Source organism: Gracilinanus agilis, chromosome 2, assembly GCF_016433145.1.
Source record: "Gracilinanus agilis isolate LMUSP501 chromosome 2, AgileGrace, whole genome shotgun sequence".
Lineage (NCBI taxonomy): Eukaryota > Metazoa > Chordata > Mammalia > Didelphimorphia > Didelphidae > Gracilinanus > Gracilinanus agilis.
In genome coordinates, this window is record NC_058131.1 from 48,365,958 (window position 1) to 48,379,485 (window position 13,528).

At 39.5% G+C, this 13,528-nt stretch overlaps 1 protein-coding gene across 2 annotated transcripts in view; it reads right to left on the reverse strand.

The window, feature by feature from the left end:
* Window positions 1-13,528, reverse strand: part of SNTB2 (syntrophin beta 2) — a 121,766-nt gene that overhangs the window by 39,614 nt on the left and 68,624 nt on the right. For both annotated transcript variants that reach the window (XM_044663149.1, XM_044663150.1), the window contains exon 3: window positions 12,630-12,843. In XM_044663149.1, the coding sequence (XP_044519084.1) occupies window positions 12,630-12,843 (214 nt within the window). The remainder of the gene's footprint in view (window positions 1-12,629; window positions 12,844-13,528) is intronic.

Sequence of the window (13,528 nt, forward strand, 5' to 3'; positions counted from 1 at the left end):
CCAGGACAATTCTGAGGGATTTATGGAAAAGAACGCTACCCACATTCAGAGGAAGGACTACAGGAGTGGAAACACAGAAGAAAAACAACTGCTTGAACACATGGGTTGATGAGGACATAATTGAGGATGTAGACTCAAACGACCACACCAATGCAACTATCAATAAGTCTTGATTGATTACACATGTTAAAACTAGTGGAAATGCGAGTTGGCTATGGGGGGGGGGGAAGTAAAAACATGAATCATGTAACAATGGAAAATTTTTCTAAAAAATAAAACATTTTAAAAAAGATGGAGGAAAACATTATTTTGGTTCATGAAGCTTCATAATGATTTAAATTTAAACTTTACTTAATTGCCATTTGGATTAATATTATGCTCTTCTTTTATTCCTTTTAATGTCTTTTATTACTGCTATTGCTGATAGAATCTTTAAGAAATGTTTCTTTGTTAAAATATATTTAAACTCTAGAGGAAAAATGTGTATATATAAAGAATTTATATAATTTATAAATCATATAACTTCTATAAAGAAAATAGTCAATTGTATCAACAAAATACTGAGATGCTCTCTTTTATGAATAAGAAGCCTGAGCCCATGATGGGTGAACTAACAAATGTGCATGTTACTCAGAATATCTGGTCCTTTGCTCATCATAGAGACTGAACTTATTTTAAGATTTAATCACCTGTAAAGAATCCTGGGGCAGCTGAGTGGCTCAGTGGATTAAGAGCCAGGCCTAGAGACTGGAGGTCCTAGGTTCAAGTCCGGCCTCGGACACTTCCAGCTGTGTGACCTTGGGCAAGTCACTTGACCCCTACTGCCCACCCTTACCACTCCTGGGCCAAGGACGGTCCCTAGCCCGGATGAAAAAAGGAGGAGGGTTGGGCGTGGGGCTAGCAACCCCACCCTGTAAAAACTACATCTGCTAAAGAAACTGCAACCTAAAGTAGGGGCAGCTGGGCTAGCTCAGTGGATTGAGAGTCAGGCCTAGAGACGAAAGGTCCTAGGTTCAAGTCCAGGCTCAGACACTTCCCAGCTGGGTGACCCTGAGCGACTGTATGACCCATTGCCTACTGGTTGTGGCCCTTTGCTCCTAGAATGGAGTCCCAGGATAAAAAAAAAAAAAAAAAAAAAAAAAAAAAGAATCCTAGAGAATCAACTAAAAAGTTAGTGGAAATAATCAACAACTTTAGCGAAGTTGCAGGATATACATCCCAGCAGCAAGAGTTAGAAAGAGAAATTCCATTTAAAATCACCCTAGACCACTATGCCCCCACATCCAGATGTAGTGATTCAGGAATTGCTTAAGGCAGTGACGGGCAAACTATGGCCTGGATCTGGCCCTAGGGGAATAGTTTGTCCATCACTGCCCTAGACAATATAAAATATTTAGGAATCTATCTGCCAAGACAAGCACAGAAACTATATGAACGCAACTACAAAACACTTTCCACACAATTAAAGCTAGATCTAAATAATTGGGAAAACAATTGCTCATGGATAGAATGAGCTAATGTAATAAAAATGACAATCTCACTCAAATTAATTTACTTATTCAGTGCCATACTTATCAAACTTCCAAGCATCTTTTTTACTAAATTAGAAAAAACAATAACAAAGTTCATCTGGAAGAACAAAAGATCAAGAATATCAAGGGAAATAATGAAAAAAAAATGTGAATGAAGGTGGCCTAGCAGTACCAGATCTTAAACTGTACAATAAAGCAGTGGTCATCAAAACAGTATGGTACTGGCTAAGAGACAGAAGGAAGGATCAGTGGAATAGACTTGGGGTAAGTGACCTCAGCAAGACAGTCTATGATAAACCAAAAGGTCCCAGCTTTGGAGACAAAAATTCACTATTTGACAAAAACTGCTGGGAAAATTGGAAAACAATATGGGAGAGATTAGGTTTAGATTAACATCTCACATAGGTTTAGATCAACATCTCACATAGATAAACTCAGAATGGGTGAATGACTTGAATATAAAGAAGGAAACTATAAGTAAATTAGGTGAACACAGAATAGTATACTTGTTAGATCTTTGGAAAGGAAAGATTTTAAGAACAAGGAAGAGTTAGAAAAAATTACAAAATGTAAAATAAATAATTTTGATTACATTAAATTAAAAAGGTTTTGTACAAACAAAATCAATGCAACCAAAATTAGAAGGGATGCAAAAAATTGGGAAAAAGTCTTTATAACAAAAATCTCTGACAGAGGTCTAATTACTCAAATTTACAAGGAGCTAAATCAATTGTACAAAAAAATCAAGTCACTTCCAATTGATAAATGGGCAAGGGACATAAATAGGCAATTTTTGGATAAAGAAATCAAAACTAGGGGGCAGCTGGGTAGCTCAGTGGAGTGAGAGTCAGGCCTAGAGACAGGAGGTCCTAGGTTCAAACCCGGCCTCAGCCACTTCCCAGCTGTGTGACCCTGGGCAAGTCACTTGACCCCCCATTGCCCACCCTTACCAATCTTCCACCTATGAGACAATACACCGAAGTACAAGGGTTTAAAAAAATATATATAACAACAATTAAATAATACCAAATATAAAAAAAAAGAAATCAAAACTATTAATAAAAACAAGAAAAACTGTTTCAAATCTCTTGTAATCAGAGAAATGCAAATCAAAACAACTTTGAAGTACCACCTCACACCTAGCAGATTGGCTAATATGACAGCAAAGGAAAGTAATAAATGTTGGAGAGGACGTGGCAAAATCGGGACATTAATACATTGCTGGTGGAGTTGTGAATTGATCCAACCATTTTGGATGGCAATTTGGAACTATGCCCAAAGGGCTTTAAAAGACTTTCTGCCCTTTGATCCAGCCATACCACTGCTGGGTTTATACCCCAAAGAGATAACAAGGAAAAAGACATGTACAAAAATATTTATAGCCACGCTCTTTGTGGTGGCAAAAAAAATCAGAAAATGAGGGGATGCCCTTCAATTGGGGAATGGCTGAACAAACTGTGGTATCTTTTGGTGATGGAATACTATTGTGCTGAAAGGAATAATAAACTGGAGGAATTCCATGTGAACTGGAATGACCTCCAGGAATTGATGGAGAGTGAAAGGAGCAGAACCGGGAGAACCTTATACACAGAGACAGATACACTGTGGCACAATCCAATGTAATGGACTTCTCTACTAGCAGCAATGTAATGATCCAGGACAATTCTGAGGGACTTATGAGAAAGAACGCTATCCACATCCAGAGAAAGAACTGTGGGAGCAGAAACACAGAAGAAAAACAAACTGCTTGATCACATGGGTTGATGGGGATATGATTGGGGATACAGACTCTAAATGATCACCCTAGTGCAAATATCAATAATATGGAAATAGGTCTTGATCAATGACACATGTAAAACCCAGTAGATTTGCATGTCAGCTATGGGAGGGGAGTGTTGGGAAAGAACATGAGTCTTGTAAGCATGGAAAAACACCCCAAATTAATTAATTAAATGAAAGTTTCCAAAAACAAGATTTAATCACCTGTTGTCTTCGGAACTAGTTTCTTCAATAACTATAAAAACAATTCTCATGACTGTTATTGGAAAGCAAATCATTTCCTATGTTCATTAGAAGTGTCAAGAATACACATTTCATATATTATTTCTAAAAATGACCTGACATCTTCCCCTTTTCCTTGGACATTTGGCATAGCTGAGACTGTAGAGTCCTGACCTTGACCCAGAAATCTAAGCTCCTACTTCTTTGATAGGGCCATTTATTTCCACTTGATTGGTTTGGCATTGAGTAACTAGCTTGACATCCTTCACACAAATGCTCAAAATTCAGGTACAAACTTATACAAGAAATTTCCTTCACCCTGCCCACTGACCTACTTAACGCTAAATATAGGCATCAATTTATCCTTATTTTCAGATTTAACAAAGTTAATGAAAAGGTTATAACTTAGTGAAGTAAGCAGAACCAGGGGAAAATATATGCAATAACCTCGCTGTTCAGAAATGTCTGATTTCTTCATGACTTTGTGGACCATAACACACAAATAACATCTATAGCATTTTCTTGGTACAGATACTGGAATGATCTGCCATTTCTTTCTTCAGTGGATTAAGGAAAACAGAGGTTAAGTGACTTTCCCAGGCTCACGTGGCTAGTAAATATCTAAGACTGGATTTGAACTCGTCTTCCTGCCTTCAGACTCAGTGTCCTATCCACAACAGCTGTTTTCTATACAATAACTACAAGGAAGTAAAGAAAAACATTAAAAAAAGGTATCTGAAATCTGATTAACTACAAAGCAAAACATGCTGAAAGGCATTTCTGCCTTCCTTGGTAACATAGGGCACTACAGGAGCAGAATGTGGCAAGGGCTGTGGGATAACATTTCCTCAGTCAGTTTTGCCTAGTTGTTTACTTATGTTATGAGAGGGTGGTCTACTAGGTACTAATTGAGGTATAAAAAGAAGTGTTGGGGCAGCTAGGTGGCTCTGCCTTAGAAATGATATTTAGTATAGATTCTAAGACAGAAGGTGAGGGTTTTTAATTTTTTTTAAGAGGTATTAATATCATTTTAAATAGGCAGCATCCTTTAAGAAGTATTTCTTTTAACAAGTCATAAGTTCTAGATTCCCAACTGTTAGGAATCCTAGTCATCGATTAGCTGGAAAAATGGAGAAAAAGCAATTTGATCAAATGTCTTAATTAAACAGGGCAGAAGTGAATGAGGAATGAAAATTGTTTCCCTATGTGGATCACCAATATTCCATTAAAAAAAATTTAAATGAAAAGGGTCTTGAGTCAGAAATTTAATTACACAAAATACAAAGGCTCTTTTCAGGGCTTAATCGATGATGCCTTGACTGACACTAGAACCCAGAAAACTGTTTCTTCTAGAATGCAATTCTAATAATATTGAAGAATCAGAGTAGTCTTTTTTTTTTCTAAGTCTACCACTGTTTTAAAAGAACAGTTCAAATGAAAACCCTGCTAATAAATATTCTATGGCAGTCTGCCAATCATTGCTGAGGCCCATAGGAGAGTAAGAGAAAGAAAGAGTGGAAGACAGCCACAGCATGAGCAGTATTGGCTTTAGGCCAAACCACTGGGAATTTTCTGTGAATTGCAATTACATTTTGATCAGATGAATTGAGTTGCGGTCTAGGTACCCCAGAGCACATGGCCCCCTAAGTTTAACTGCTTTAGGGTCCTATATTTTCTTTGGCTTCCTGGAAGCTTCTACAGCATTTATTTAATCAATTAAAGACAAACACTGAATATAGTGGCTCTACTGGGAAGTTAACTCTTCCACTATAGTTTATCTGTGTGGCACAAAGCCCAAATTCTCTTTTGTATGGAAAGTATCCAAAGTGAAGATTATTGAGGCATCCTGTACACGCCCAAAGAAAACAGTGCTACAATTCCAAAAGGCAGTTGTAGGAGAACTCAGTGTTCCTTCCAACTATACAGAACTTTATTTAAATATACATTGCCCACAATAGTGTTTGGCAAAAAAACCGAACTCCATTTTCCTTACACAAATCTATCAACATTGGAGTTAACTTCCACTTCCCTAACGGGAAGCTATTGTTAAAAATGGCTTAGGGGTATAGTATTGCTATCTTGAAAACTAAAATTAAAGTGGGGACCACAGAAAATTGGAAGAAACCCCTCATTTGCCATAATGCTTAATCATGTGTTTGTGTGCCCTAAAAAGTAGAGCCATGGAAGAAAGTATAAAGCAAACTTTTTTTTCCCACTTAATTCCAAATCCCACATTTGAGATAAATAAAAGTAGATCACCATATAGGTGAAAGCAAAAAGAAGCATGGTGAGGCAACAGCTCCTGTGAAAAAAGATCTGAGGTTTTTAGTGGACCTCAAGCTCAAAGAGTGAACAATGTAACATAGCAGCCAAAAAAACAAATTCAACCTTGGAGAAAGCAAAAGGGAGGTAAAGGTCCCTGGAAGCTGCTTTAAATCACAGCAATGAAACCCAAGTGTGTCCAGACCAGACATCAGGATCAATCTCACTTTTTCAAGTGCTAGGGCAGTGATTCCCAAAGTGGGTGCTACAGTGATCCAGGGAAGCAGTGATGGCCACAGGTGCATTTATCTTTCCTATGAATTGCTATTAAAATAAAAAAAATTAATTTCCAGGAGGCTAAGTAATATTTTTTTCTGGAAAGGGGGCGGTAGGCCAAAAAAGTTTGGGAACCACTGTGCTAGGGAAAGAATGACCAAACTAAGCCAAACTGGCTCTCAGGAAGCTCATATTCTACTGTCCTCCTCAGTATTGGGAAAACAGGTCTAAATGTGCCATGTCAATACTGGCAGAATAGATACAAACTTCGAAGGGAAAGCAGTAGGAGTTGAGGAGGGTATACTCATGATTTGTAGCTTCCAATCATTAGAGAACAAGTCTCCATCTTAATTAAGGGTGCCTCTGCCTAATTCTTTCTCTTTGACAAGAAGGCCCAACTAGGAAGAATGTCTAGAAGCTGCAAACCTTAAGAACAAACTATAGACAGGTCTGGGTACCATAGAAAGAAAAACGTGCTAACAACGAGAACTTAGCCACTTCTCAGGGAATTCTACTGGGTTTGAGAGCCACAAAAGTCCCTGATGATCATGAGATTATGATGAAAATGGAGCTTGTGCCCAAAGGCAAAGAGTAAAAGAGAACTTTGCTTGCTTCAGTTTTAAATTTTGACTTTGGTAGAGTGGGCAGTGGGCAGTCAGAAAAATTGGTACATGGCTGATCTAGAAGAAAGGCCACCTGGAAAATATCTTGTGGAAAAACACTCTATTTGGGAATCAGGAGAGAAACAGTTTTGAATCCTGTCCTTAACTCTGATATAACCATAAGCATGTCATAACTGAAGTCTCAGATTTCTCATCTGTAGAGTGGGTCTAAAATGATTTCCCTCACACTGTTAAGTGTTAAAGACTGAAAGAAATTATGCAAAGTACTTTTCAACACACTATAAAAATGCCAACAATTATTGTTGTTATTACTATTATTATCATCAGGATCTAAGCCCATCTGAGGATGTCTCCTGCCTAGGATTCTAAAAGAATCTAGAAAGAGATCAAATTTCTAAGCAGGAATATAGCTAATTATATGGAACTGACATCTAATAAATGTCCTGATGCCAGATGACCTGATAAAACCTGACTGGTTTCACTGTTCTTACTTGAATTAGGTTGCTCCCCAAGGCTTTAACTTTAGATCTGTACTTACAGTCAGACCTTTTTTTTCCCTTTTCCCCTGTTTTGGACACACCTGAGTCTCTGTGGAAGACTAGAAGCCTTGAAACTAGCTCATACTTGAAGTTTATTTTTTTTCAGTCTATAATTTTTTTTTTTTAGAAAAATTTTCCATGGTTACATGATTCTTGTTTTTACTTTCCCCTTCACCCCCCTTCACCCACCCCATATCCAATGCCCATTTCCACTGGTTTTAACATGTGTGATCAATCAATAATTATTTACATATTATTGATGGTTGCATTGGTGTGGTTGTTTGAGTCTATATCCTCAATCATGTCCTCAACAACCCATGTGCTCAAGCAGTTGTTTTTCTTCTGTGTTTCTTCTCCTGCAGTTCTTCCTCTGAATATGGATAGCGTTCTTTTCCATAAATCCCTCAGAATTGTCCTAGATCATTGCTTTGCTGCTAGTACAGAAGTCCATTACATTCGATTTTACCACAGTTTATCAGTCTCTGTGTACAATGTTCTCCTGGCTCTGCTCCTTTCGTTCTGCATCAATTCCTGGAGGTCTTTCCAGTTCACATGGAATTCCTCCAGTTTATTATTCCTTTGAGTACAATAGTATTCCATCACCATACTTGAAGTTTAATAGGCTTATATTTACAGGAAAAAAAAAATTTCTGATCTACAGAGTAAGTACCTTTCCTATAGAAGTGGTCAATGTGATTTGTCTTAAAATACAAATCAAACTACATATCTCTCTTGGCTCAAGAAACTTTAGCAGCTCTCAGCTGCCCTTTGGATGAAATAGAAACTGGTGAAATGAAAGCCCCCCACCATGGGGCCACAGCCTCTTTTTTCAGGCTTATTCTATATTATTCCTTTCACACTATCCCTGGTGCAGTCAAACTGGCCTCCTTATTCCCTTCATTCGAATTCTATGTCTTTAGCACCTCCTGTATGGGGTGCATTCCTTTCTCCTGGCTCCTTTCCACCTCTTAGAATTCCTGGCTTTTTTTTTTCCACTGTTTAACTTAGGTTCTCTCTCCTAGAACCCTTTCCTGACCCTTTTAGTTCTCAGTCCTGCTGCTGCTGCTTCTTCCTCCTCCTCCAAAGATCCTGTTTATATTTTATTGTTATAGATTCAGTCTCCCTCATCTCCCCTGTAGACTACTAGGACCTTGAGGACAGGAATTATTATTCTTTGATTCTGTATCTATAGTGCCTAGCTCAATGCTTTGCACAAGGCATATGCTAATAAATGCTTGTTGGACTAGAAAATAAATAATGTTATTACATTTTACAGAGGGAAAAATAAGTAGGCTGAAATATTATATGAGTTGCTATTCTGAAAATAAAGCACTGCATTGCTCAGTTATTCAACAGTTAACAAAGAGAGATGATAACAGCAGCACCAACAAAAAGCATTTAGAAAGCACTCTAAGGTTTCTAAGTGCTTTACAAGCATTATCTTCTTTTAACCTCCCAATAATTCTGAGAGATAGGCTCTATTATTATCCCCACTTTACAGATGAAGCAACTGAGGAAGATGGAGGTTAGGTGACTTGATCAGGGGTCTAGCAGCTTGTGACTAAATTTCAGGTCAAATTTAATCTTAGCTCTAGCCCTCTGGACCTAGGAGCAGTTAGTTTGAATCAGACCTTGCACACTAATAGTTGTGTGACCCTGGGCAAGTCACTTAATTTTGTTTATCTCAGTTTCCTCATTTTGTAAAATGAGCTGGAGAAGGAAATGGTGAACCACTCCAATATCTTTGTCAAGAAAACCCCAAATGGAGCTGTGAATCAACACCATGCCCTCCTAGCAGGGCACAGTGGGAAGAGTTACTTAATTTTAACAAGGATAAATAAACTGTGAGGACACCCTGTTGTTTACATGCCAAGCCTCATTTTCACCCCACCTTTGGGTGCCACTGGCTGTTCTTTACTCAGTCAAGGGGGAAGTCACAACAACAGCCTCAGCCTTTATTTTCCTGAGCTAAGCACATCTTCAAGAAAATCTTTTAAGGACAATGATCCCCCCTTTCTGCCACAGCTGCAAGGCAAAGGGGCTCTAGTACTGCTCCTACCACACTCCAAGGTCCTTGAGGTCAGTCTTATGGAGGACCTTCCTCCACTTAAAGGCATTTAGGTCTATTGTTAGTATACCCAGACTTCAGGTATTCAAGAATCCTAATACAGAGAGAAAAAAAAAACCTAAAACCGAAACAAAGCAAAATAAATTTAGCAATCACTGAAGAGGAAGAGACTGGCTGCTCTCTATTTCCATTATGTCTCTTCTTTTCACAATCCCTTTTGTCTATCAGCACCCCCTCAAGTGTGAAAATCTTGAGAGCAGGGACAATCTTTTACCTCTTTGTAGCTCTAAGGCTTAGAGTCTAAGCCCTTAGCACAGTGCCTGGTACATAGTAGGCACTAAATGTTTATTGCTTCAGATTGACTGAATCTTGGAGAATCCCAGGAAGGACTGAGTTTCAGGCTTAAACCATCAGATCCACATCGTGGATGATGCAAAATCTTTTAAAGTTCACATTGGGTCTTACCATTTAAAAAGATGACTATAAGTAGAAAGAGCATGAAGAGCACTGGAGCCAAAGCAAAGATGACACTTTTTGCAGAATCACTGATCCTCATCTTAGGTCAAACAGAAATGCTCTGTACCACCACCCATTTCCAGGCATTCCCTGAGAGCCTCATGGTGGGAGGTAAGGTGGAATTCAAAATCTTTGCCCCATGAGAGCTGGTGAAGGACTGCACCCCTTCTCCTGGAGGCTTTCGCATCCCCTTGTTTCCAAGAAGCAAGCCCATTCCCAGCAGGGCCATATGTTGGTTTTCTAAGCTCTCCCTGGATTATACCCTGACCATGGGGTACTATCCCAGCTAATCATTTTTCTATTACAGTAATCAATGGGCAACCCTGGCCCTACCTTTGATAGATGCCAGTGCCCACTTTTCTTCCACTAGACTACTCCTCCTGCTGGGAGGTGATCCACTGTCAATGGTCACTAGAGCCAATGTCTCTGATTGCTGCCCCTGGGACCCATGTCTATGCTGACTCTGGCCACTCTGCCATAGTCAACTGCTCCTCTCTGTGCTGAGAGAGGATGAGTGCTACTCCTGGGATTTGAGCTTCTCTGGGACAGGCTAGGACAGTGTTGTAGCTCTGGCTCCTATGGCTGGCACTGTGAGGGCCCCCTTGGCTTTACTCTAAAGAACAGTGTGCTATCACAGCCCTCCAGGGCTCTACAGGAATGCTGTGGGTGCTGCTGCTGTGGCTGGGGCCTAACTCTGCCCTCCTGGACTGGGAGAAAGACACAAAGCAACCAAGCCAGAGAATCTTCTAGGGAGGGAATCCATGCTGCTCCTAGGAGCAAGTAATAAAACTATTTCTGCTGAGGCTGAAGAAATGTTCCTGGGGCTCTGAATTTCACTCTCTCTCTCACTCTCATTCTCTGGTACATTTGTTCATATCTTCAATTTCAGAAATGTCTTTAGGTTCCTGAGAATTTATTTTTGTTCTTGCAAGTATCTTCCCCAATGATTAGCTCCAAAGAAAAACAAAAATATCCTTGTGGCAAAATTGGGATTGGGCTCTCAAATTCCAGATAAAAAAAATATTAGTTTCTTCAGCACAGTTAAGACAATCCTAAAATTTCAGAGATCTCCAAAGGTCAGCATTCTTTCACTAGGGAAGTCCCTCAGATTACCCCTTAATGTGTTGCTCAGGTCCAACTGAGCTGCTTTTAATTTTCCAAAATCCATCTGAATATAGTTTATGCACATGTAATTCTCTTAAATCTAGGAGGGGACTTTTTTTCAGGAGGCTTCCTTAGAGGCAAATCGATGATACTATTAGTGACATAAAGGCATCTATTTATTTTACGCTAGAGGAGAGCCTATTTAGTTCTTTGGAATTTACCTTTTTTGAAGGAAGAGAACATTTCTTTCTACAACTGAAAAAATTCAGTCCCTTCAGGCTGCTTTAAAGGTAAACTGAGGTAAAAAAAGATTCCCCAACTAGATCTCAGGAGGCTCAAATTACAAGAGCTTGGAAGGCCCTAAACAGCTAGAGGACCTAAAACATAGTTTATAGCCAGTATCTTTCAAGGAATAGTTCTTAAGGACAAGGTGCACATTGACATCATTCTCTTTTTGCTGAAATGGCCTCAGGCAGCTTACTCTCTAATATCCCAGGATTGGAGAATGCATCACTAAAATGCCATTTAAGTAGTTTTATTGGCACCTCCCATATTCCACTTCCACATGCTCATTAGTTTCTGTCCCTCAAGACTCTACCAATTATTGTGCACTGGAGCTGGTTCGGGCCACACCTCTGCTCCTGAAGGCTCCATATTGGAACAGACATTTGTTGGCCATTCATCAATAAACCAAATGTGATTTACTTAGCCAGAGTAGGAGAAGGCTATTCGACTAGGATAAACTAGGTGAGAACTCCCTTGTCTACCCTACCCATCACCATCTACTAGTTGAACCTCTGAGATGGCACTCAGCTCCATTCCCAGTCCTCATGGACATCGTACTTGGTCTGAGTCCTTAGTACCCAGGGCCAACCAAGTCTGTAGGAATGTCTCAATACCTTTAAAGGAAAAACTAAGCAGCTAGTTGGCCCTGTGGATATGTTGCTGGGCTTAGAGTCAGCAATGCTAGAGTTTGAATCTTGCTTCAGACATTTACTAGCTATGTAACTCTGGGCAGGTCACTTAACTTCTCTTAGCCTCAGTTTTGCCATCTGTTAAATGAGGATAATAATAGCACCTGCTTCCCAGAGTTGTTGTGAAGATCATGAGATATGCTTTGCAAACCTTAAAAGCATTTTAAGTGCTACTTATTATTTCCACTAATGATAACATATTATTCCTACTACACTTGCCCTAAGTCTTAACTGAATTTCCAACCCCTAGACTAAGGGTTCTTGCCCTTTTTGAGGGTTGTGGACTCCTTTGAAAGTCTGATGAAGACTATGGTCCTCTTCTCAGAATGATGTTATTAAATACATGAAGGCCAATGATAGTAAATAAGGTCATTATACTGAAGTTGATTATACAAGTCCAAGAAGGACAATGTTAGTTGCAGAAGAGATCAAAGAAGACTTCATGGAAAAATGTGTGTTGATATTAGAGCTGCCTATAACTGGAGAGAAGATCAGAATCACAGAATGCTAGATTTGAGAGGAATCTTAGAAAGCACCTAGTTCAACACCTATAGATGAGGATTCTTGACCCAGAGAAATAAAACGATTTATGCAGATCCATTCAGTTTCTAATACTCTGTACGCAAGAATATGGCAAAGCTGGGACACAGGTCTCTCAACTCCCTGGCCTCTGTCTCTCAATTTTACAAAGTCACAGGTATTCTATTATTCACCAATAAATCCCTCTCTCTCACCTGTTCTCCAGATCAGGCATACTCAAGTTTCGGGTAGCAAAACACATTTTGAGAGGGATGACCTTCCTGTCCTTGGTGCCGTGTTGGTGTTTGGGAGAGCCCGAATCCTCACTGCCACTAAAGCTTGGTGACTGGGGGGCAGCTCCTTCCCAGGGCAGATCAGATACCAGTGATGGCTTCTTGATATATGGTGTCACTTCCCGGATGAACTTGACTATGAACAAAATCAGGATAGAGAAGCCAATTAGTCCTTTTACATCTTCTAGAAATGCATGAGTAGAAAACAATCATGTCTTTAACATAAATACAGTGAAACAGCTTATTTTACAAAACAAGAAGGAATATTAAAAAATAGAAATCTTAAGATTTTGGGACTATTATAAAATGATAATTAGCCATCATCTCTCAAGAAACAGACTGTGCAAAGATAAACGGAGATAAAATCTTCATGCCCAAGGAACTAGACAGGTTGAAGGAACTTTATCTCAAACAGTATTAAAATTGCACACAAACCACTGGACCCAGATCAATCAAACTCAAATGTATGGCTGATTACTTGTGTCGACATGGAATCTAGAGTTCCCAAACTTGTAGCTTAGTGAGGTATGATGAACCCCAAGTTTAGAAATAGTTTGTAGTTTGGAGACCCCCAAAGCTTGTGCTGGTTCCCTGTTCCTGTGGGAATCCTCCCTGAAGGGAATCTCAGGCTAGCAGTTGCAGACTGAATAATGGACCCCAGGGTAAATGCTAAATACCCTTTTGTCTTAGATAGTCTTACCCATTGTATCAAAGACCCTTCCCAGGAAGACTACCAGGGCAGGGACCATCCTTTAGTATCCATTGTGTAAGCAGCCCCTTTCCCCTACACCCTAGCCTCTAGCTATGATCCCTTTCTCTAG